General features: G+C 39.0%; 1 protein-coding gene across 1 annotated transcript in view; it reads left to right on the top strand.

Annotated features, from left to right (window-relative positions):
- Positions 1–4,203, top strand: part of LOC126272530 (B-cell CLL/lymphoma 7 protein family member B-A) — a 46,152-nt gene extending 41,949 nt beyond the window's left edge. The window contains exon 4 of the mRNA XM_049975447.1: positions 3,673–4,203. Within this exon, the coding sequence (XP_049831404.1) occupies positions 3,673–3,791 (119 nt within the window). The 3' untranslated portion in view covers positions 3,792–4,203. The remainder of the gene's footprint in view (positions 1–3,672) is intronic.
- Positions 4,204–24,954: the final 20,751 nt, after the last annotated feature.

Raw genomic sequence — 24,954 nt, 5'->3', positions numbered from 1 at the left:
GAAATGAAAGAGGAAGCTGCCTGGTAGAATTTTGCACAGAGCACAACTTAATCATAGCTAATACATGGTTTAAGAATCATGAAAGGAGGTTGTATACATGGAAGAACCCTGGAGATACTAAAAGGTGTTAGATAGATTATATAATGGTAAGGCAGAGATTTAGGAACCAGGTTTTAAATTGTAAGACATTTCCAGGGGCAGATGTAGACTCTGACCACAATCTATTGGTTATGACCTGTAGATTAAAACTGAAGAAACTGCAAAAAGGTGGGAATTTCAGGAGATGGGACCTGGATAAACTGACTAAAGCAGAGGTTGTACAGAGTTTCAGGGAGAGCATAAGGGAACAATCGACAGGAATGGGGGAAAGAAATACAGTAGTAGATGAATGGCTACCTTTGAGGGATGAAGTAGTGAAGGCAGGAGAGGATCAAGCAGGTAAAAAGAAGAGGGCTAGTAGAAATCCTTGGCTAACAGAAGAAATATTGAATTTAATTGATGCAGTAAGTGAAGCAGGCAAAATGGGATAACAAATGTCTCAAAAATGAGATCGACAGGAAGTGCATAATGTAAGGACAAATGTAAGGATGTTGAGGCTTATCTCGCTAGGGGTAAGATAGATACTGCCTACAGGAAAATTAAAGAGACCCTTGGAGAAAGGAGAACCACTTGTAAGAATATCAAGAGCTCAGATGGAAACCCAGTTCTAAGCAAATAAGGGAAAGCAGTAGGTGGAAGGAGTACATAGAGGGACTATACAAGGGCGATGTACTTGAGGACAATATTATAGAAATGGAAGAGAGTGTAGATGATGATGATGATGATGATGATGATGATGATGATGATGATGATGATGATGATGATGATGATGATGATGACATAGGAGATATGATACTGCGTGAAGAGTTTGGTAGAGCATTGAAAAGACCTAAGTCGAAACAAGGCCCCGGGAGTAGACAATACTCCATTAGAATTACTGACAGCATTGGGAGAGCCAGTCCTGACAAAAATCTACCATCTGGTGAGCAAGATGTATGAGACAGGTGACATACCCTCAGACTTCAAGAAGAATATAATAATTCCAATCCCAAAGAAAGCAGGTGTTGACAGATGTGAAAATTACTGAACCATCAGTTTAATAAGCCACAGCTGCAAAGTACTAACACGAATTCTTTACAGATGAATGGAAAAACTAGTAGAAGCCGACCTCGCGGAAGATCAGTTTGGATTCCATAAAAATATGGGAACACGTGAGGCAATACTGACCCTACCACTTATCTTAGAAGCTAGATTAAGAAAAGGCAAACCTATTCCAGCATTCGTAGACTTAGAGAAAGCTTTTGACAATGTTGACTGGAATACTCTTTCAAATTCTAAAGGTGGCAGGGGTAAAATACAGGGAGCGAAGGCTATTTACAATTTGTACAGAAAGCAGATGGCAGGTAAAAGAATTGAGGGGCATGAAAGGGAAGCAGTGGTTGGGAAGGAAGTGATACAGGGTTATAGCCCCTCCCTGATGTTATTCAATCTGTATGTTGAGCCAGCAGTAAAGGAAACACAAGAAATGTTCGGAGTAGGTACTAAAATCCATGGAGAAGAAATAAAAACTGAGGTTTGCTGATGGCATTGTAATTCTGTTAGAGACAGCAAAGGACTTGGAAGAGCAATTGAATGGAATGGACAGTGTATTGAAGGGAGGATATAAGATGAACATCAACAAAAGCAAAATAAGGCTAATGGATTGTAGTCGATTTAAGTCGGGTGATGCTGAGGGAATTAGATTAGGAAATGAGACACTTAAAGTAGTAAAGGAGTTTTGCTATTTGGGGAGCAAAATAACTAATGATGGTCGAAGTGGAGAGGATATAAAATGTAGGCTGGCAATGGCAAGGAAAGCGTTTCTGAAGAAGAGAAATTTGTTAACATCGAGTATAGATTTAAGTGTCAGGAAGTCGTTTCTGAAAGTATTTGTATGGGGTGTAGCCATGTATGGAAGTGAAACATGGACGATAAATAGTTTGGACAAGAAGAGAATAGGAGCTTTCGAAATGTGGTGCTACAGAAGAATGCTGAAGATTAGACGGGTAGATCACATAACTAATGAGGGGGTATTGAATAGGATTGGGGAGAAGAGAAGTTTGTGGCACGACTTGACTAGAAGGGATTGGTTGCTAGGACATGTTTTGAGGCATCAAGGGATCACCAATTTAGTATTGGAGGGCTGCGTGGAGGGCAAAAATCATAGGGGGAGACCAAGAGATGAATACACTAAGCAGATTCAGAAGGATGTAGGCTGCAGTACATACTGGGAGATGAAGAATCTTGCACAGACTAGAGTAGCATGGAGAGCTGCATCAAACCAGTCTCAGGACTGAAGACCACAACAACAAAAACTGTAGACATTTAATAAAACTGGAAACACTACTTATTTGCAGTTTTTGTGACTCACTACTTTCCTAGTTATAAATACTTCTGATGATACCTTCCACAGTGTGTACTAAACAATTGTAGAACATAATAAAAGATTTCAGACGTGCACATCAGCAGAATATAGGACCATTTTCAATGTACCTTCACATTTTCGTAATTTTATCTAGGGCCTTAAATGCGCACACTTCCAAACTAGTTTGTTTGGGGGTTTAGAACATGGGTCTTCTAATGAAAGTGGAAAGAGTTCACAGTACACTTTCTAAAAAAAAAAGTGGGCCAAAAATAGCCATTTTTGATTTTTTAGAAAAATTGTCAGCTATTCCCTCAATTTTTAAACTATTAGAAAGCAGTAAGAGAATGAAATTTTATATTTTAAGACCTTTTATTGCTAAGTTATTACATGCAAAGTTTCAGGTTTATTCCACATTCATTTGTGTAAATGTAAAAAACTAAACATTTTTTGGCATACTTTGCTTCAAACTATTTGTATGAAAATTGCTTAAGAGAAAACAAAAAGTTGTACAGGAGGGTGTAGTTTATTTTCTTTCAAGAAAATATTGCTGAAGATTTTTTTTTGTCTCAAAATTGCCAAAAACTCGCGGGTGCACTGTTGAGAGCAGTGACTATATCTCTGCAAGTATTAAACAGCTGAATCTAAAATTTTACCAGTGTTCACTGGGAACATGTGCAAATGTTCACACATAATTTATGCAAAATCCAGGATGGTCATGTGGGAACTTTTCCAAAATTAGACCACTTGGGATCAAATAGTCCAACAAGAAAGTAATATGTTTAAATACATATCTTATTTTTTTTTCCTTGTCTGTATGTACAAATGTCATTGTTGCTGTGAATTTTTTTGCCTTACATCACTATAATAAATTTGTTAAATTTGTATGGGCCTTTCATTCTGTACTCCTTCATAGTGGCCACCAGTCACAATTGTCAAAAATACATGTCTCAATTTACTCCTCTTGACATAAGTTTTTGCTGAGGTTTAAGGCACTAGGCATGGAGAAGCCAAAAAAACTGCTGAAATAGATGCTCTCAAGGGTTCTTCCCATCATTAATTTACTAATGAAACTTTAGATACTTACTTAACACACTGTTTACCATTACATAACAAGGGCTATCTTTTTCCTGTATAATTTCTATTGATGGTTTATCCTGTTATGCAGTTGTGATAAATCGTTACTGAGGTAGAATGTCTTAGTGAATTGACATTGGTGTTTCATGTTACAGGTTTCTCTGTTGTTAGTGATTCTCAAGGGCCCACAGACTTCTCTGCTCAGCTTGGTTTTTCTGAAGACTCAAACTCTCAGAGCAGTGAACCAAGCAGCAAACGAACAAAAACAGAATAAATATGGACTGGTTGCTGCACTCCAGAGATGTGGTCACACACACTTGTTTGTCCTGCTTTCAAAAGTGAATTGACAGATATTATTTGCACTATGTTTTATTTCTAAACTTAGATGCAATATTTGCAAGTGGTACCTATTTTCTATTGGAAGCTGTTTCTGTTGATTATATGATTTCTTAGTCTTCTTGTGAGAGAATGAGAACAGTTCAAACATTTGCTTTGCAGGCAATACTTAATTTGTGAATAATTACTTTCCTGGCACATGCTTGTGCCTGTTGTATTTATACTTTGTGGCATTAGTCATAACATATTGACCTGTATGGAACATCTATGTATGAGAAACATGCTGCAGTGTTCGTGTGTTTTTTTTTATGCAATATTAGATCTGTAAATATATATATATATCTTTTGTGTGGAATTGTGTGAATTAGTTAATAGCTTAATATTCAGTGATGGGAAGAAAAATTTCCACTGAATTTCCACAATCCCAATCTTAAAACTTTATTACAAATTGATTTACAGTACTGGAAAAACATGTTTCCATTTGTGCTCTAGTTATTAACATTGTAGATATTGGCTTATTTCATGGCTTTTACAAATTATATTCAGTGTAACTTTATGATAACTGTGCAATGAGCAAGCTAACTCAGACCCATGTTGAATTATGTCAAATTCTTTTTTCTACAATATTGCTTCAGTGTTGTGAACTTTATAGAGAAAAATAATTTCTCTGCCACAGTTGAAAAAGAAAGGGACCCTGGAGAAAATTTCATGGCAAACTTTGATAAAGACAGTATATCACTGAGAGTAAATTGGTACCATTTGCCCAGCATGGGGGTCAACAAAAATTCAGTTTTCAATATTTTGTGTAATGATTGACAGACTTAAATTTTTTTAAGTGCTGCCCAAAACATACTCATTAAGATGTATAATCTGATCTGAGTGTTCGTTTTGAGGCAGCGTAACTGTCAGCACACAAATATGGGACTTCATTCATCCAGTATTTGAGAATCAGAGCACCTAGCAATTTTCAACAAAGTTTAGACATTTCAGACTTCTATGAAACTTTTTCTCACTGACACCCTGCACAAAAAGATAAAAGCAAGACATTTATCACATTTTGGCTGTTCATGCAGTCAAATTTGAGCATCAGGAATAACTTTTAAATTTATTACTTCTTTACTACGAACTTCATTTGCAACACTCCATGCATGCAGCAGCAACATAATCTTGTACCACATGTGCAAAATTATCACTACACACCACACAGTTCAGGAGATGTGACATCATAAACATGGAGATCTGTGAAAAACTAGCTTTTGCTTAAAGTGGAGGACAAATTACCCAATTGATATTCATCCAGTGTTTCACAATGTCTCCCAACAAACTAATTTCAAAACTTTCATAATTTTTCTCTTGCTTTCGTGCTTAAAGGCAGATATTTAACACATTCACTCATTTGTAATAGGGCATCTGAAGCTGTTTTATACATGGGAGTTTGAGTCTGTTAAAGAATCAGGGATTTACTGGTAATTTGTGGTCTGAATTGCCAGACAGACTAGAGATGATGATCTTTGCACTGTATTAATCTTCACTATGTACTGAAAGTATCTGTAGGTTTGAAGAAGCTGAATTTTTAATGTGGCTCTTAAATATGGCAAAGTAGAGCATCATTTTTTGATGAATGAAAAATTCAGCTGGAGCTTATCTGTCAACGAATATATTTGCAGATATTTGTGTGTTTGTATAAACTGTATGAAATTTAATTGCAGGTTTCTGTACCTTACAGGCTTCGGTAATCTCAGTTTCTGCATTTATTTGTTAGCAGTGAAAGAAAGCCATCCCTTATATTAAGGGACAAGTTAACGTTTTTTGGCTTTTTCATTATAAAATTATTTGGAGTTTTCTGAATAAAACATTTTCACCCTTCTAAGTGAATTATAAGTGTTTTTTTAATCACTGCAAAGTAGACGCACCGCGTAAATGGTTGTAGCGACTTGGTTTGTCACCTGATGGCGCTGCTCGTTGGCTACAAGCATGGTATCTTTGCAGAATTAGACAGTTTTGTTTTCAAATGTTGTAGGGCTTTCTCTGTGACAAGTAGCTGTTCCTATCAGTAAACATATATGCTATACCACGTGTGTTGACTTGTAGAGTGTGCTTTGTGTTGTTTAGCTGTTCAATTTTGTGTGTTTGCCGAATTTTGCTCATACCTGATTTACGTATTTGAACGGAGATACTGCTCAGACTGCTTCACCGACTACTCCAAATGACTGTGATAGAACTTCTTCCAGCAAGACACTTTGTGACAGCAAAGAAAAATTTCAAAACTATGAAAGTGACAGTAATGATGTGAATGAAATAATTAACATTTCCTTGCTCTCTAATATTTTGAAACATGACATATTATGCCAAGTTTGCAAAGAAAGAGGACTGTAATTGAAAATAACTTCATACATTGGTTTGGCATGTAGAATGTTACCAAAGTGTAACAAATATGCTGCAGAAGTTTCGTTTTCTAATTCTAACAGTATTCATTGTATTGGTAATAGAGGAAAGAAGGTGTACGATATAAATTTTAGGCTAGAGTATGGCTTGCATTGCATTGGCAAGCACATTGCTGCAGGGACAATGTTATGTGGAATTATGAACTTGCCAAAACCACCAACCAAGTTTGGATTTTATAATGAATTGATGGGATCTTCTGCTGAAGATATTGCTCAAGCAACAACAAAGAAAGCAGTTGAAGCTGTGACAGATAATGGGAATTGTAGAGATTTAACTATTGCTTTAGATGGATCATGCCAACGTAGGGGGCATAAATCTCTAAATGGAGTGGACAGCTACCAGTGGAGACAGTTGCGAAGTAATTGATGTTGCTATTCTCTCAAAACATTGTAGATGAAAGGGCAATACCAAGGATGAACATAGTGAAAGTTGTGAAGCAAGTTTTCTTGGCACGAGTGGAGTGATGGAAGTAGAGGGAGTGAAAGCAATTTTTCACAGATCACAGGAGTGGTATAATGTAAGATATACTATCTACCTAGGAGATGGTGATTCTGGGGTAAAAAGCTGTAGAGGAACTCAAACCTTATGGCAGTGAAATTCACATTTAAAAAAACAGGAGTGCATTGGATATACGCAGAAGCACATGGGGGCTCGCATGTGCAAACTAAAGCAGACGTTAGGATCCCAGAAGCTTTGTGATGGTAAGACCCTTGGAGGAAGAGTAAGATTGACAGATGAAGCAATTGAAAGATTGCACAGGTATTACGGGTGCGCAATTAGACAAAATACAAGAAACATTGAGCATATAAGGAGAGCAGTATGGGCATTATTTTTTCATACTGCATCAACAAATGAGCAGCCACAACGGGCACTGTGCCCAACAGGTGATGACTCATTGTGTAAGTACGAATCGGGAAAGGAATATGCCCATAAAAACAGTTTGCGAAATGCTGTAATTGATGTAATGAAACCCATATTCTGAGATTTATCACAGCCAAGTTTATTGGAAAAGTGTTCACATGGGAAAACACAAAATCCAAATTAAAGCGTAAATAATTTAATTTGGATTAGGATTACCAAAAGAGTGTTTGTAGAGATAAAAACACTGCATTTTGGAGTGTATGATGCAGTGGCAACATACAATGAAGGAAACATTATCAAAGTGGTGTGCTGAAACATTTAGGTTTCCAACCAGGACACACCATTTCCACAGTGCATCTAATTGATGAAGAAAGACTAAGAGGTGCAGGAAGAAGACGCAAAAGCCTACAACATGCAGCAAAAGGGAAGAAAAGACCAATGAAAAGGAAATTAATACTGGAAAAAGAAGAGAATATTGTTAATCCATTATATGGGGCAGGAATGTATTAAAAAACTTTGGAAGCCATTTCCCATAACTTTAAAATTTTCATCTTTGAGGAACATTTTCTCAAACAGTGAACAGTATATCAATGAAATTTATACACAATATTGTTTACTTCTTTTCCTTCATTTTTATAACAGATTGTAAAAAAATTGTGTAATTAAACAGTTATAGAAGAAGAAAAAGTGCAAAATTTTAGAGAAAAAAATAAGCATCCATTTAAAAATATTATAAAACAAAAACCAATACATATTTCTTAATATGGCATTATAACTTTGTAGAGAAATATTCACTGAACACGTACTCCAAATTTCAGAGCAATATGTTTAATGGTTTCAGAAAAAATGTTCCTTCTAAAGTTAACATTTAGGAGATGGATCTTTCCAGTTCCCCTTAAAAACTATGCAGTTGTCCTGTTAGTATATACATATGTTAGGCATTTTGTCTAAATGTAACCTGACATTCCTAATACCTCATTCTTCAATGTTTGCAGTAACATTCTTCATGGGAAGTGGAGTGCAAAATTTTCTCCCCAGGAAAATAAAGAAAATTAACAAAATAATAATAATAATAATAAAAATAAAAATAAAAATAAAAAAAATAAAAATAAAAAAAATAAAAATAAAAATAATAATAAAAAACCTTATGGTACTAAAAAAACTGTTACACACTGCATAAAAACCTGATTATAATGGATAAGAACAATGAATTGCCAAATAAGTTACAGTTGTCATTGAAAATTGTGCTAGGTGGTTGGTCACAGTTTGGGATGAAAAATGAACTTTTGCAAAATTAGGTCATCAAATCCAGGAATCAAGGAAATTGACCTGTTTGGCTGGATACAGGATTGCCTGACAAAAAGTGATGCATCTAGAAGGGCAGGAGGAGGCAAAATGAAACTTCACGGGTTGAGACAGTATGTGATCTTATTTCAGTGACTGTAAAATTGATAGGTTGAGAAGGGTGCCACAAAACTGTTGTTGCCTTTTCTGAAGCAATCTAGCCCAAAACTGTTGTAATTGATTCTTCATATCCTACATACTGGCAGTAACACTAGAATGGACTCTACATCTGAGCTGGAAAAACTGGACTACTTCCCAGGTCACGACCATACTTGTCAGTTATGGTCAACAAGGGTGTGATTCATCACTGAACAGTGAAACACAATTGTCAGTTTTTGTTACACGGTCATTGCATCACTCCAAATGGAGCTGTTTACGGTGTGGTGTTAGCGGCAGACTACACATAGGATGGTAATTCCCGAATTTGGCTGCTGCTAGTCTCGGTGCAACCTTATGTATCGTGATGTTGAATATGCCTGCCTCCATCTTTCCTTGCAGTTAAACATATACCCTACCAGGCTGGGTAACCACACTTAACACGAACAATACCAGTGCACTCTAGTGGCTGTTGTGCAAGTCACAGAGAATCACAATGCTAATTGTTTACATTCCTGCTGATGGTGTTACACTGACATCCAATAAAGTCTTCATGGTGCTTGACTTTTTTGTCAGGCAGTGCATACTCATCGTCGAGGTCTTTTAATTGCCAATGAAGTGTATAGCTGTTGGGTTGAAACAGTTGTTAGTGACAGCTTCTGGGGCACCTGTTGCACTTTGCGTGGAAGACTTGTAAAGCATAAAATAACATTTTTGAACAGTAAGAGATATAATTTGTGCCCAAAACTGTAATTAATAATGTAGAGGAAGGGGCTTTTGAGGAACTGCCCAATTTTACATCCTAAAGTACTAAAGACAGTGATGAAACAAGTCTGTCTCTCAATAGATTTAGAAATGGCACACTGTACATTCCTGGAGTATAAGTAAGTTAGGTTTCCTGACAAAGTGCACTTGTGTGTTCGAATTCATGTACATTATGCACATATACTACTCTCAAGTGTAAGTGTCCAACAGCATGTCGTGGAGCAGTTTATGAATGAGGAACCACATGCTCTCTACCCCTTGTCTGTGAACTAGTCAGGGCAAAGAATACATCCTTACTTGGAAAGGGGGGATGAGGGTGGTGGTGGTGGGTCAAAACTAACGTTGTTGGGCGGTGGGCAAATTATGAAAATGGTAATTTAATTTGTTATGTCTGTTCATGGTTTACACCCACCTTCACCATTTACAAGAGCCTGAAAGCTATTTTGCAGTCAGCCAGAAAGTGAGGAGAACATGCTGACCATAACTTCCAGTCTGCAGGTCCACATTACTCTTCTCTTCGTGGTCACTGAAAGAAAATTTTCCTTCTTGCTATTTAATTCATGGGATCAGGAACTATGATCATAAATAAGTTGAGTTTTAACTGTTTGATGTATTATGTAAAAGTTCACATGCACATAATGTAGTAGTAGTAGTAGTAGTAGTAGTAGTGGTAGTAGTAGTAGTAGCAATATCATCCTTTTCAGAAACAGCACTATTAACAGCTCAGAGGCAACCTCTGGAGGAAATTCCAAGTAAAATGGTCTATCACTCTAATTTCTGATCACTAAAAGGTAATTGCTCACCTTAAAAGTGGAAAAGAATTTTGCCACTTGCCACACAGTTTCATCATTTCAGGCTTCACACAAACGGTTACTTCCATGAAATATAAGCAGTCCAGGACAATGTGCAGTCCTTGTGAGTCACTTCCTACTTTCATCGAGAATGGCCTTCAAGTTACCCAGCTGTCACATTATCCAAGGCATAATGCATGTGGGCATTTGACAGAAGCAAACAAGATTGATATCTTGGCGCAAAGTCTCTCTTCCCACTGCCTCTCTGGCTGTCTTTATATGTGGATGCAGTGGACCACTGAAAGAAACATCTATCAACTGCACTAGGCATAGGTGGCAGGATCCAAATGGCCCCTTTCTCAGATACACATTAATTAGTGGCTGTGTCATTTAACAATTTACAGTCTCTTTAATTTTAGCATAAATTTGCTTTGGTTACTGAAAAAGTTTTAGCTTGACTGCATTCACTCAGAATTTTTAGAGTGGAACCGATATTAGAACATGACCTCTGAACTGCCTCTAAAATTCTTTGTAACCATAGCTATTTACAATAAAGTCTTGATACTTCGAACAGATGTATTATTGCAAGAATGTAATTGAGTGTTCTTGTCACAAATACAAATGATACTTAAGCTATAATGACAGGACTTTTTGTTCCAGATTTGGTTTTTAGTAAATAACTTGAAAACTAATAGAGGTAGCTTTACTTAGTCACATAGTCAATGTTTTTATATGAAACTGAGGCTAGATATGAATTTTTGTCTTTGTGAGTGTAATATTTAGCACCTTCAATTTTTTTTAAAAATGCCAATTTTGACCCAAATATTGCTCTGATCGATCTGAGACTTGTAACTTTTAATTGACATACATTTATATATTCTGAACAATTTTTAGCCTTTTTAGTCTTATTACTTGGCACTTTTTTTTTAGATCTTATATTTTGCATAACACATTCGTTTGATTGTTCTGAGATCTTGCAGTACTAACATTAATATACTGAAGCATACACTCATGAAGTTTAGAAAAGTTATTTTAATTTTTCTCTTAGATTATGATGCAGTCCTTTGTACATTGGGCACAGGTGCGTTACGACGATGTTGTGCTGTGAACAGGGGTACGCCCCAGCACAATTGCTCGCTTCTGTACCTCTTTAAAATCGTGCAGTGCCTGTTTTGTCTCGAAGTCCCAAATAGTAGTGAACAAAACCTAAAAGACACAGCAACCTTCTACTGTCACAGCACCCTTTGCTTCAGTGGTAAAGAAAACACCATAAGTTGACATCTCCACTCAGGCCCAAGCCAAATAATATCAGCATGAATACACAAAGAGAAGAATAAAGGCTCCCTAGTTATGAATTGACAAAAGTTGATTAATTTAGGTCCACTAATTTAGAGTCCAGCTGCTACCAACCTCGTCAATCTAATACAGAACCTTGAGTATGTAGCTATAGGAGGTGACTGTTTTGCTGTGTTATTACTTAGTAAAGTAGTGCAATCTTTGATGAGTGATGGAGTGGGTTGGAGAAGAGCAAGGGGCAGTACATCATAGTGGAGCAAGAAAAATAATTAATGTTGCAAGCAGGAGCACTAAAAGAGTTGCTCAATTCTCTCTCAGCCAACAAAAAGAACTGATGTACACAGGAGCAAGCTTCAGCTCTACGAAAAGAATTCACAAATTTTGTAGTGATAATGCTGGGAAATCACCAGAAGCTGTTAACAAAGAGGTGAATTTTGTTGAAATTTTTCAGCTGGACATTGCTTTGAAACTGGCTACCCCTTTGTCTGAATTACTTTAAAATGATAATTTTTTTGTGTGTATGGAAAACATGTTTCATCCAATAGGTGGCTACAGTTGCAATAACTTTTTTTCTTTGGAACTCTCATGTGGTGTAATTGTTAAGATACTTGACTGGTATGCTGAAGTTAGTTGGCATGAGTCCTGCCAAGTTAAAAAAAAAAATAAAAATAGAAATGGCTGTTTTCATTATTTTTATTAAATAATTGTGGCTGCATAGTGTGATATCTGGAACCATAACCTACACTACCGTATATGTGGTGTCAAAAAGTCAGCCGTTTCCCTGGGGGACCTCTCCTTGTTATTTGTGACCATGCATCCTACTTAGTTTTTTAAATTCTTTCACTTAGGCCAAGATGTGTTGGAGAAATAAGTTTGATAACTTTGACAGAGGTGTCTTGAGATAATCAATGACTTCTACTTGGTGCAGAAGATTGCTCCTAGCCTGCAGACTTGGACAGACAGTAATATAGCGGTTCGTAAATGTTGTCAGAAAGAGGACTATGTCAATGTTGTGGGGTGAGAAACCTTCTCTAAAAGACTTATTTTTTGGAAGCATTGGGTAAAGGAAGTGGTTTGTCTTGGCTAAATCTACTAAAGGTGACTACCACAGTCAAATGAATTGTGGAAACTTCGAAAGGTGGTTTGCAAATATGTATCTGCCAAGTCTTCTCCAAGGTAAGTAAGTGTGATGAGCAATGCTGATTACTACAAGAGACAGGTGGACATAACAGTCGCACAATATGACACCAAAGTGCGGTGGTTGGAATGGCTGCAAAAGAGGCGTGTTGTCTGTAATGAGAGCATAAGGAAGCAGGCTCTGTTCACTTTAATTAAAGAACATAGACCTGCTTGAAAAAAAGATGTGATTGATGAAATGGCAAAAGAGAAGGGCAATACAGTTGTCTGCATGCCACTCTATAATTGTGATTTGAGTGTAGTAGAACTGGTATGGGCAAAAGTAAAACGGACATGGAAGTCCAGCATTTCAGGGGACATGACGGAAACAATCTGTTAAACACTGCAAGTGACTCCCTTATGTAAGTAACTGCAGATGAATGCAAATGGTACTACAGGAAAGTTCAACAACTGGATGAAGATTACTAGAGGTGAAAATGTATAGTCAAACTGGAAGTAGATAAAATCATTATGAACACTTGTCAATCACAATAACAATGGTAATGAATTGTGCACAGACCAGGAATAAGAGTGATTAAGTGTTTTTTTTTCCTACGTACAGGTCGGTGTAAAATATGTAACATTTCAAAATTTTACTCATTCTCTGTTTATTGCCAAAATGTAAGTTTTACGCCTGGTTCTTTTTAATTTTGAATTATGTATGAGACTTACTTAATGTCTTTGGCTTCTGTGGCCATATCCCTCAATTCCACACAGGTCTTGCCAACTCTTCTTGGTTCCCCTTCCACTGTCTTCTTTCCTGTACATCCAGGCCTGCCTCTCTTCCTTCTTAATTCCATTCTGATGCCTTCTTTTTGATTGCTCCATCTGGCTTGTCAATGTATGCCCCAGCCATCTCCATTTTTTCTCATGTGTCTGTTCTTCTATAGCTGTCCGTCTCCCCCCCCCCCCCCCCCTTCATTGCCACCAAGTATTCATTATGCCCCAGATACTCCTATTTGACACACTGTATCTGTGAAGTTATCTTTGTATCTACTTACCAAGTTTCACTGGCGTACAGGATGGCAGCCTTTACATTTGTATTAAAAATATGTTTACTTTTGCATATGGTTTTTTCTTTTTCTTACCTCTAGCTCGACTGTCTTCAGTCACCAAGTAATATTACTCCTTATGTTGTGAGTGTTATTTACTGTCCTGATATGTAAAACCAGATGTAATACCTGCATGTATTTTGTATTCTCTGAATTGGTTTACAAAACATACTGTCATGCAAAGCCAACTGTAATATTCTTATATTATAACAAACAGAAATACAGTTACCTATCTGGACAGCAAAACCACAAAAACAAGAGTAATAACCATGTGTGTTAACCTAAGGAATAAGCATCAGACTTTACAGAGTTTGACTCTCAGTCCGGCACAGTTTTAATGTGCCAGGAAGTTTCATATCAGCGCACACTCCGCTGCAGAGGGAAAAATCTCATTCTGGAGACTTGAACTAGTTTCTTCAAATAAGTCATTAGTTCAGAGGTATGGCAAATGCAACTCCCTACTTACCTAACGGACTGGTTCAGCAATACAGGAAAAGTTTAGCCACTCGAAACAAAACTACAGTACCCAATTGCTTAAGCAAACAGATTGTTTTCATGGAAGCAAAAGTAAATTTGGATGGGGGTGGGGTGGTTTCTACGTCAACATAGTTGGTACTCAACAGTTCATTGATTCACTATAAACTGCTTAACATTTCTATTTATCACCATTAATCAACAACTTAATGTGAAAGCAGCAAACAATTTATCTAATTTGGTCTCTGAATCTGGCATAACCTTACATAATCATTTTAACACAGAAAATAATAGCAATGTTGATTATGAAATTCTCAGTTATTCTTTCCATCAATTATTTCACTGATTAATATATTGTTGGCAAATCAGTGATTAAAGATTTCAGTCTTGGCTGAATACACAGGTCACTCGGAATTTTCATTTACCAGGTTAGAATCCTGATTGGTTTATGAGCGGGATAAATTACCCGGTGGACACAATTGCTAATTTGGATGATGGTTATTATTCGTAAAGCACATTTCAACTTCGTGGCACACACTATAATACAAGCTAAAATGTTTCACCCTGTAATCTGTGATCAGCTACAGTGGTGTTGGTGGCAACTACTGCATTAATATCAGAAGCACAGAGCAGTTGCCCATGTTGGACTTATTTCCTCTTCATAGCGATGCTCCATCTTATAATCAATAGCTCGTTTTTCTCCCTATACCAGACCGTGATAAACTGCAGTTTTCAACCGAGGCAAGATGCAACAATATGGCGCACTCCACACTATATGCTGGTGGTGTACGTGCTGCCTCTAAGATCACTGGCCACTGACTGACATTGTTCACGCATGCCAAATGTTTCCGCTCCCACCTTTTCCTACACTTAAACAGGTTTCCGTTCCTGATGGAACTACTCCATCTTTTATACTACACATATCTCATACAGCCCTAAGAGAGTGCCAGTAGCTATTACATACATAATTACATTATAGCACCTTTTTACATTTAATAATTATAACAAATAGATATCTTTACAGTATTTAAAAGTATATATTACACCCTTTTTCTTAATATGTACGTTCACTTTAATCCTATCAGAGTTTCGGGATCGATTTCGCTTCAAACAAGATGTCTCTACTTCTGCTTTAACAGTTTCAATAAAATATTTACAATTTTTTTTTTTTTAAATATGAACAATGTCACAACCACACTATCCAGATATAGGTATGAATTGAAATATCAATTTGATGGTTCCATACAAGCAGTGGCAGTTCCATGGTCCCAGAATTTATTCTCATTTTCTGTGTGTTACCCACATTTATCCAGATCCCAGCAATCTCTGCTTCTTTTCTCAGTGAGTTTAATTTAACTTTCATACCTGCCAGCCTTTGAGCTAATGAACCTATCATGTGCAAAATCCAGATGTTCATGGATTACTCATCTCCTGCCCACTGTGATTCTTCTCATAACTGAGTCAAGAACAAGCAGGAATACTGTTGGTGACAAAATACAAACCTGCCAGACTGTGGTTGTTACCTCTGTTGGACCTGTGAGATTTGCCTCATGGAGCACACATTTTTAGCCATCATACAGATGTTTGATTAAGTTTAGAATCTTCTGTGGTATACCATACATTTGTAACACTTGCCACAGAACTTGATTGCTATTGAAGCCCTTTTCAAAATCCATGAATGCCAGGTTCATGGTTGCCTGGAATGTTTTGCTTTGCTCCGATATGATCCTAAAAGTTGTGCCCGAAAACCATCCTGTTCTTTGTGCAATTTATTTTCAATTGAATGAGGACATTATAGGGAACTGACAGCTATGTAATACCACGGCAGTCATCAGCCTGACCGTTGGTTTTTTTTGTTTTTGTTTTGTTTTGGGAGTTTTACCTCCGATGTTTTAGACAAATATGCTTCAGCAAAGAGTGGAGCATTTTAATGGTACTTTTGATATCAGCTTTCAACAGCTGTGTGCCATTTTGTCTAGCCCTGGAGCCTTTGCCTTTTTTAGGCTTTTCAAAGCATTCCTAATTTCACCCATTGTGGGATACTGCAGATTTATATCTTGATCTGTTATGACTTTCTCTGGAATATTCCTCACCTGTTCCTCTTGGCTGTCTGTGACTGCTCCTCCCATCTCTGTAGCTGTGTCTTTTAATTTGTAGTCAGCCCCCATCCTTTCTCTTAACTGGTCCTTCATGCTTAAAAGTTCTTAATTCAGAGTCGTTTGGTGATATTGTGCAGCTAGTTTATATTTTCCAGTCTTGGTGCCTCTTCTGCTAACTGTGCTTGGGCACCTGTTCATTCCTTTTATCTTAGCAATAAGACATTTTCTCTGTTTCATTTGCCTCTGTGTATTCTTTATGCATTTTGATGTTTTACATTCTTGTCTCGCAACTGTTTGGTTCTCTCCTGCAGCTTATTTCTTTTCACATGTCATCAGAGATCCAGTCTTTCTTTTGATATGACTTAAATCCTAATATTGTCTCTGACGGCTAGATAGCTGTCTTTAAGTTTTTGCCAACCTGTTTCACTTCCTACGTGCATAAAGTTTTGTCAGAGGATCTGGAATCTGTTCTGTAGTTGAAGGTAAATCTTTCTTTGATTAACTTTACCACTTCTATGTTTTTGCTCCTGTTTGTCACTGTCTTCAATCTGAAGTCAGCCAAAACTAGGTGGTGGTTTCTTCTGATGACATCCACTCCTTTCTTATTTCAGACATTTGGCAGAGTGTGTAAAACTATGTGATCTATCTGATTTTCAGTAACATCATCCGACGAGACCCACATGGCAATTGCGATGTGGATGTCTGTGCCTGCAATGACAAGCTCACGCTCAGCACACACATCATTTGCATTTGTATTTGCTATGTTGTGTGCAATGGCACTGTATTCAAGCCATTCATTTTCTTAGCAAACTTTTGTATTAAAGTCTTCCATTGTATGGGTAGGGGGAGAGAAGAGTGTTGTCTGGTGGGGCATGCAGGGAATAGATGGTGGCTTGACGAGACTACCAAGTGCAGTGTCAGGAGGTGAGTTGTAGGGGATAAAAAGGGAAGCAAATGAGGAGAAGGGGAAGGGAAAGGACAGGTGGGTGCAATGGCAGAAAGTGGCACACAATGGGGGTGGGATACGTGAAAATGGAGGAAGTAATAGGACAAAGGGGGTGGAACTGTTGGGTTGAGAGCGTGGGGACAGTAGGTTGAGGATGGGATAATTTGGAATGTAGAATGTGTTGTAAGGAAAGTCCCATCTGCATAGTTCAATAAAGCTGTTGGTGGAGCATCTCAAAACAGATCCTGACCTAATCAATCATTCTCCTTGCAGACAAGGGCTCCACCATTGTTGTGATGAGTCACAGTGATTACCTCTTGGAAAGCCTTAGAAGATTGTTTGTCATCACCTATAAATTCTACCAGAATGATCCCATCCAAGAAGTCCAATATAGCCTCCAATCTATACTTAAAGCATTAGGCCCTTCCAGAACCTCTCCCTTAAGTCCATTTCCCTCCTCACCTCTGACACGCTGCAAACCCACCTTCTACATGCTCCCCAAAATTTAAAAATTCAACAGTCCTGGACACATCATTGTTGCTGGTTATTGTGCCTGCACTGAAAGAGTTTTGGCCCTCATGGACCAAAACCTCCAACAAATTGCCTGTAATCTAGCCTCCCACATGGAAGATACTAATCCGTTCCCTAACCAAATCTCCCCCCCCCCCCCCCCCCCCCCCACACACACACACACACACACACACACACACACACACACACTTTTATCTTCTGGTTCCTAGTGATCACTGTGGACGCCACATCTGTAAACACCAACATATCTTGTACCTGTGATCTTACTGCAATAGAAGATTAACTTTTCCAACAACCTTCACTTCAGACGCAGTACCTAATTCCTCATGCACCTAACTAACATATAGCGACTTCTCCTTTGAAGGGAAGATTTAGAAACAAATCTGAAGCACAGCTGTGGGTACCCGCATGGTACACTCCTACGGCCACCTGGGCCATGTGGAGGAAACCTTCCTATCCTCCCAAAATCTCTGCTCTGGTTTAGGCTCATTGATGATACACTATGTGATCAAAACTATCCGGACACCTGGCTGAAAATGTCTTAAAAGTTCGTGGCACCCTCCGTCAGTAATGCTGGAATTCAATATGGTGTTGGCCCACCCTTAGCCTTGATGACAGCTTCCACTCTCGCAGGCATACGCTCGTTCAAGTGCTGGAAGGTTTCTTGGTGAATGGCAGCCCATTCTTTACAGAGTGCTGCACTGAGGAGAGGTATCAGTGTCGGTCCGTGAGGCCTGGCATGAAGTCGGCATTCCAAAACATCCCAAAGGTGTTCTATAGGATTCAGGTCAGGACTGCAGGCCAGTCTGTTACAGGGATATTATTGTCATGTAACCACTCTGCCACAGGCTGTGCATTATGAACAGCAGCTCAATCATGTTGAAAGATGCAGTCACCATCCCCGAATTGCTCTTCAACAGTGGGAAGCAAGAAGGTGCTTAAAACATCAATGTAGGCCTGTGCTGTGATAGTGCCACACAAAACAACAAGGGGTGCAAGCAAAATACAACCACACCACAACACCACCGCCTCCAAATTTTACTGTTGGCACTACACATGCTGGCAGAAGGCGTTCACCGGACATTCGCCATACCCACACCCAACCATCGGATCGCCACATTATGTACTGTAATTCATCACTCCACACGATGTTTTTCCACTGCTCAGTTGCCCAATGTTTATGCTCCGTATACCAAGCGAGTCGTCGTTTGGCATTCACTGGCATGATGTGTGGCTTATGAGCAGCAGCCGTTCGACCATGAAATCCAAGTTTTCTCACCTTCCGCCTAACTGTCATAGTACGTGCAGTGGATCATGATGCAGTTTGGAATTCCTGTGTGTTGATCTCTATAGACGTCCGCATAGAGCACATTATGACCCTCTTCAACTGCCGGCGGTCTCTGTTGTCAGTCAACAGATGAGGTCGGACTGTGCGATTTTGTGCTGTACATTTCCCCTCACATTTCCACTTCACTGTCACATTGGAAACAGTGGACCTAGAGATGTTTGCGAGTACAGAAATCTCGCATACAGATATTTGACACAAGTGACATCTGACACCCGAACATGGAAGTCCGTGAGTTCCATGGAGTACCCTGTTCTCCTCTCTCACAATGTCTAATGACTACTGAGGTTGCTGATACGGATAACCTGGCAGTAGGTGGCAGCACAATGCACCTAATATGAAAAACATGTGTTTTTGGGGGTGTCTGGATATGTTTGATCACATAGTGTATCTCCATGATTCGGACTCAGGGCCAAGACACCCTATACTCATACCTTCACCACCTCACATTTTCTCCCATCCACTTCGCCTGGTCCTCCTCAACCCAGCGCGCCACCTTCCTAGACATTGACCACCTCTTCCCTGTTGGCTCCATCCACACTTCTATCCACATTAGCCCACCAACAGTACCTGCATTTTGACAGCTGCAATCCCTTTCACACCAAAAAAAAAAAAATCCCTGCCATATATCCTGGCCACCTGTGGAGGGCCTATCTGCAGTGACAAGAACTCCCTTTTCCAGTATGCTGAAAGTCTCACAAAGGCCTTCACAGACAGGCACTACACCGTGACTTCATCTGTGGACAGATTTCCCATACCATTTCCCCAAACACACCCAACCCTCTCATCACCACCAAGAGCCAGCTACAAAGGAGTTCCACCTTTGTCACCCAGTACTACCCTGGACTCTTAACAACTGAACCACAGCCTGCATCAGGGCTTTGGTTACCTGTCTTGCCCTGATATGAGAGACATCGTACCAAAGACTCTTCCCACCCCACCTAAAGTGTTGTTCCATTGCCCACACAACCTCCACATCATCCTAGCCCATCCCTACGCCACTCCCAATCCCAAACCCTTGCCACAGGTATCATAACCCTGTGGAAGATGCTGGTGTAAGACCTGCCTAATCCACCTATCCAGCACTTCCTATTCCAGTCCTGTCACAGACTTACCTTCCTCATCAAAAGTTGAGCTAGCTTTGAAAGCAGCCATGTCATACACCAGCTTTGCTCCAACCGTGGCACAGCTTTGATATTGGTATGACTGCGACAACCACCAGTCCACTACGAGGAACGGCCACAGCCAAAATGTGGCCAAGGGTAAAGTGGACCAGCCAGTGGCACAACATACAGCTGAACATAACATGCTTGATTTCAATGGCTGCTTGAGAACTTGGGGCCTTCTGGATCCTCCTCTCCACTAGCAGCTTTTCTGAACTGCACAGATGGCAGTTATCCTTACAAACATTCCCTGGTCCTGAAATTATCCTAGCTCCAACCTATTGTCTTCACAGTGTCCACCCGACATTCTGCCCCCCCCCCCCCTCTCTCCTATTACCTCTTCCCTTTTCATGTCCCCACCCTCACTGTGTGCCACCCTATGCCAATGCAACTGCTTGTCCTTCCCCTTACCATGCTCTCCTCCTTTTCCACCCCCATTCCTACAATCCACCTCCTGACACTGTGCCTGGCAGTCTTATCAGCCTGTGGTCCTCTCTCCCCTGACCCACACCCTGCTGTCCCTCTCCAGATTACTATTCACATGAATCATATTACAGTCGGGACTGCTGGTGGTAGTGGTCATGTGTGTATGTGTTACATTTGCTGACGAAAGCTTTGGCCAAAAGCTATAATCTATAATAGTCTTTTCATTTTGCCTGTCTGCATCTCAACAGATATTTACGGTGAGTAGCAGTTTATCCTTTTCCTAATATTGTTAATATTCCAGCCTGGAGTTTCCATGATTTGATCAAGTTTCCCATTAAAATATGTCTCTATAATTAGTTTCTCCAAGGACTTCAGTTACCTCTCTATAAAATGCATCTTTAATTCTCCTTCAGCTACATCAGTAGATGCATAACAATGAATTACAGTGATATTTCATACATTTGTTCTAAAGTGTGCTGTTGTTCTCCTTTCTGACACTGGTTTGTAATCTAGTAAGCTCCTTTTCTAGGTTTCAGATAGTAAGAGCCCTACACCATTTATTCATACATGTAAAACTGAATTATATGTACACGTAAATCACTCAGAATCAGTCTATATTAATTTTCTGCACACGGTTCAAATATCGTCCACTCTGTGATCGTTTGGCACCAGGTACAGTCCTCTAATGTGGGCAGTGGAAGATTCATCTTCACTTGTCTGTCCTACATGACATTTATCTATTCATAAAGACTGGTTTGTGCTTCTTATATGCTCAAAAACAGCTTGAAGTCTCTCACTATGCTGCTTCATGTTTTAACCAAAAATTATTACATCATCAAGGTAAACAAGTGCTTGTGTTGGGGTGAACCCTCGTAAAACTGAATCCATCAGGTGCTGAAATGTAGCTGGAGCATTACGAAGTCCAAATGGCATAAGAAGATACTTGTATACTTCAGTTGCTGTTACAAATAAAGTTTTTGCTTGATCTTCAGTATGCACTGTTAACTGGTGATAACCACTTGTTAAATCATATACTGAAAAAAATTGACATCTGCCCAAGTAATCCAAGGTTTCCACTAAATCTGGTAAGGGGTAAAGGTCGGGTGTGGTCACAGCATTCAAAGATTGGTAATCAACATAAAAACGGAACTGTGGTTCTCCAGAATTTGATTTGTTCTTTAACTAAGTCTTCTACCAACTCTCTTTGACTGAATGGTATTTGGTAATGTTTCTGTGTGATTGGGGCTGCATTCCCTGTATGAATACGATGCTGAACTAAATGAGTGACAGGTAAAATTCCACATTCCCGGAATAAATCTGCATACTCCAACGAAATCTTCTGTGCATCAATGGTTAAATATTCTGTCTTTTTCCAAATCTTGTGCTTCAGTTCATTATTAACTTTGTCTCCTTGTTGCAATTTAGGGGTACTGTTACAAAAATCTGTGTTTATAACTGCAGCATTCTTACCTCATCTGGATTCTGTATTCTGTCACTTTTACTTACGCTCGACACTTCAGCAACTTTCGTTCCTCATGGCAAAACAACATCCTCATTGCCCATAATCGTTATTGTAACTGGGACTTTTGCGATATTCTGTCTCAGCATTGTAGCGACACCTATACTTCTAGCAACATAACAATGCATTGTATCCAATAACTCACTTTTCTTGGATCACTCAATTAATAACAAAGTTCCTTCCTTGCTTCGGGCTGGCTTAACTTCAACATAGATTGTCTTTCCTGCTCCCTTGGGAATTTGCTGAGGCTGATCAATCTGAACATCGACTCGGATGGTTTGAACTGATGCATCGTATGGGCGGTCCATTCCCATTATGTCGGTATTACTGCTCCTTTGAGTATGACCTGAAGAACAATTTCCTAGGTTGTAGTTGCTACGGCCTAGACTGATCTTGCTTTCTGCGACAGATATCTCTGCATAATTATTGGACAAGAAATTGTATCCAAGTACACCGTCATAATGCATTTCATTATTTGAAACTACTTGCACCCGTGCTGTGTATTTTTTTATCTTTGTTTTCACCTTCATCTTGGCCTTGGCCAAGAATTAATTCTACGTCAACTTCTCCGTAGTTACATAGATTTCCTCTGTTTAACCCTTGCACTTTTAATAGCGGCAGTTTCAATTTATCTCGTTTATCTATGCAACACCACATTAATGAAGCCTGTACTCCTGTGTCAATAAGTAGTTCAATGTTTTTCTCATGATATACAGAACTTATCACGAAGCCATTTTTGGTCTGATTTTCATTGGAACTAACAGGAATCACTGTCTCTGGTAAGAGGCAGACAGAGTGGTGGCCCGTAGATCCCCGTACTCATTTAAAGATCAAGCAGATCGCCTGTTGTTTGCATTACCTTTCTTCTTGTTGCAATAATCTCTCAAAACATGACCCTGCATCCCTCAATGATAGCAGATTTTACAATCCTTACACTTGTGACCCAGTTTATTGCATCTGTAGCATTGTACTGTTGTGTTGAAAACTCTGTGCTCTTGTTTCTGCATCTTGTTTGGTCGTCTTAACGATTCAACGAAATAAACAGCTGATTCTACTGCTTCCTGAAATGGTTTACATCATACTAATCTAACAGCTTTGCTAACTTCTTCTCTGTGCAACCCATGAATGAATGTGTCCAAGGCTCTCTGGTTGGCTTTGAATAACTGAATGCGGTTTTCATTTTAATCTTCTACCAACTCGTACTTTTGAGCGTTGATGTTTCGAATTCTGTCGGCAAATTGCTCGATAGATTCATCTCGTCGCATTCGCAAACTGTGAAGCTGCTCTGTAGAATCTGATCGCATTTTTACATATAAATCTGTGAACAACATTCGTTCTAAATTCATTGTAATCTTCTGTTTTCACGCAAGTAGACTCCGCACAAATGAAATCTTGTGCTGCTCACTGAATTCTTAAATTTGGTAACCCTAGCTTATCAGAATCTGTCCACGATCCTAACACGGTGGCACCTTCAAGTTGACGAAAAAACACTTTCACATTACCTTTGGGTTTCCTGCTAAACACTGGTACTGATGCCAATAATGAAAAATTCTTTATTGTAGTTGTACCTGTACTGTATGAACTATCATTTGCCAAGTCTTTCAGAATGTTATGCTTGCTTCTTTCTGCTTTTAACTGCCGAATCTCATCTTGCAGTTCATTAATAACAGTTTGTAGATCGACAATGTTACTCTCACTGGATTGCAACATTTCGTCTAATTTAACGCCAATGAGCCACTCAATTGTAAAATAAAAATCCATCACTGCCTTTCGTATTCTAGCCAAACTGAATTCCAGTGTTGGATGTCCCTGCATAGTCGGAAAATGTTCATGCTGCTGCTGCTCGAAGTTCACGTTGTGCTGCACCTCTTTAGGACTGTAGGTTTTCCATAATTATCTCCATTCTGACATCACTTTTATATGTGGGTTGTTTGTGTTGTTGCCCCGGATGATAATTAGGTGAAATATTTGTCAGGATTTGTAAGCGGTGGGTCTTTGAGGTACGGAAATACGCGAAAATGAGAAGTAAGCTTAAACTGTTTTATTAATAAAGGTGGATTATAAAACACGTACACTACATGCACCCATCATCACTGTGTCTGACATTCTAATTACGGTCGTATTGAAATGCTCCATAGTGAGCTAAGAAAAGAGAGAGATTCACACCCGAGGCCGCACTACTTAATACGGCACGCTGTGGACGGTGGCCAGTGGCATACTCTGTTGCAGTGCGGTTGCACGCACATCTACTGACCAAGCAAATTGCTAGCATTCCAGACAGGTTGGCTGGAGAGCGCGTGTTACGCACTGTACAGCTGCGCGCAATCCGTAGACCCTTACAGTAAAGAAAGAATAGGATGAGTGTACTTACATCTTAAGTGAGGAAACAGAGATGTGTGTTTATACAGAAACACCATTGTTGGAGGTTGTGAAAGAAATCTTTCTGGGAGAAGAGGTGTTTATGAGTATAGTTTCTACACATAAAGAAATTAAAGATTTTGATGCTTACTCTATAGTTGTAAATTTGAGGAACCTACTTGGATTGAAGTGGTCTGGCAAATATACTGAGTTTAGACAGATTTAAAGAATGGAAAGAGTGTCGGAGAGTTGGTGTGCAGACCAAGATCGAAGTTACAATAGTTAAAGGAGTGTAGTAAACAAAAATCAAAAGTTAATAGATTTCAAAACTACCTATACTTGACGCAGTGACCTAAAGGAATAAAGCGCTATTATAAAATAGTTTGTGCTATTATAAAGAATTAAATATCAATA

The sequence above is a fragment of the Schistocerca gregaria genome, chromosome 1 (assembly GCF_023897955.1).
Source record: "Schistocerca gregaria isolate iqSchGreg1 chromosome 1, iqSchGreg1.2, whole genome shotgun sequence".
Taxonomy (NCBI): Eukaryota; Metazoa; Arthropoda; class Insecta; order Orthoptera; family Acrididae; genus Schistocerca; species Schistocerca gregaria.
The sequence above is the reverse complement of the archived record's forward strand: the minus strand, read 5'-3'. Positions and strand labels throughout refer to the sequence as shown.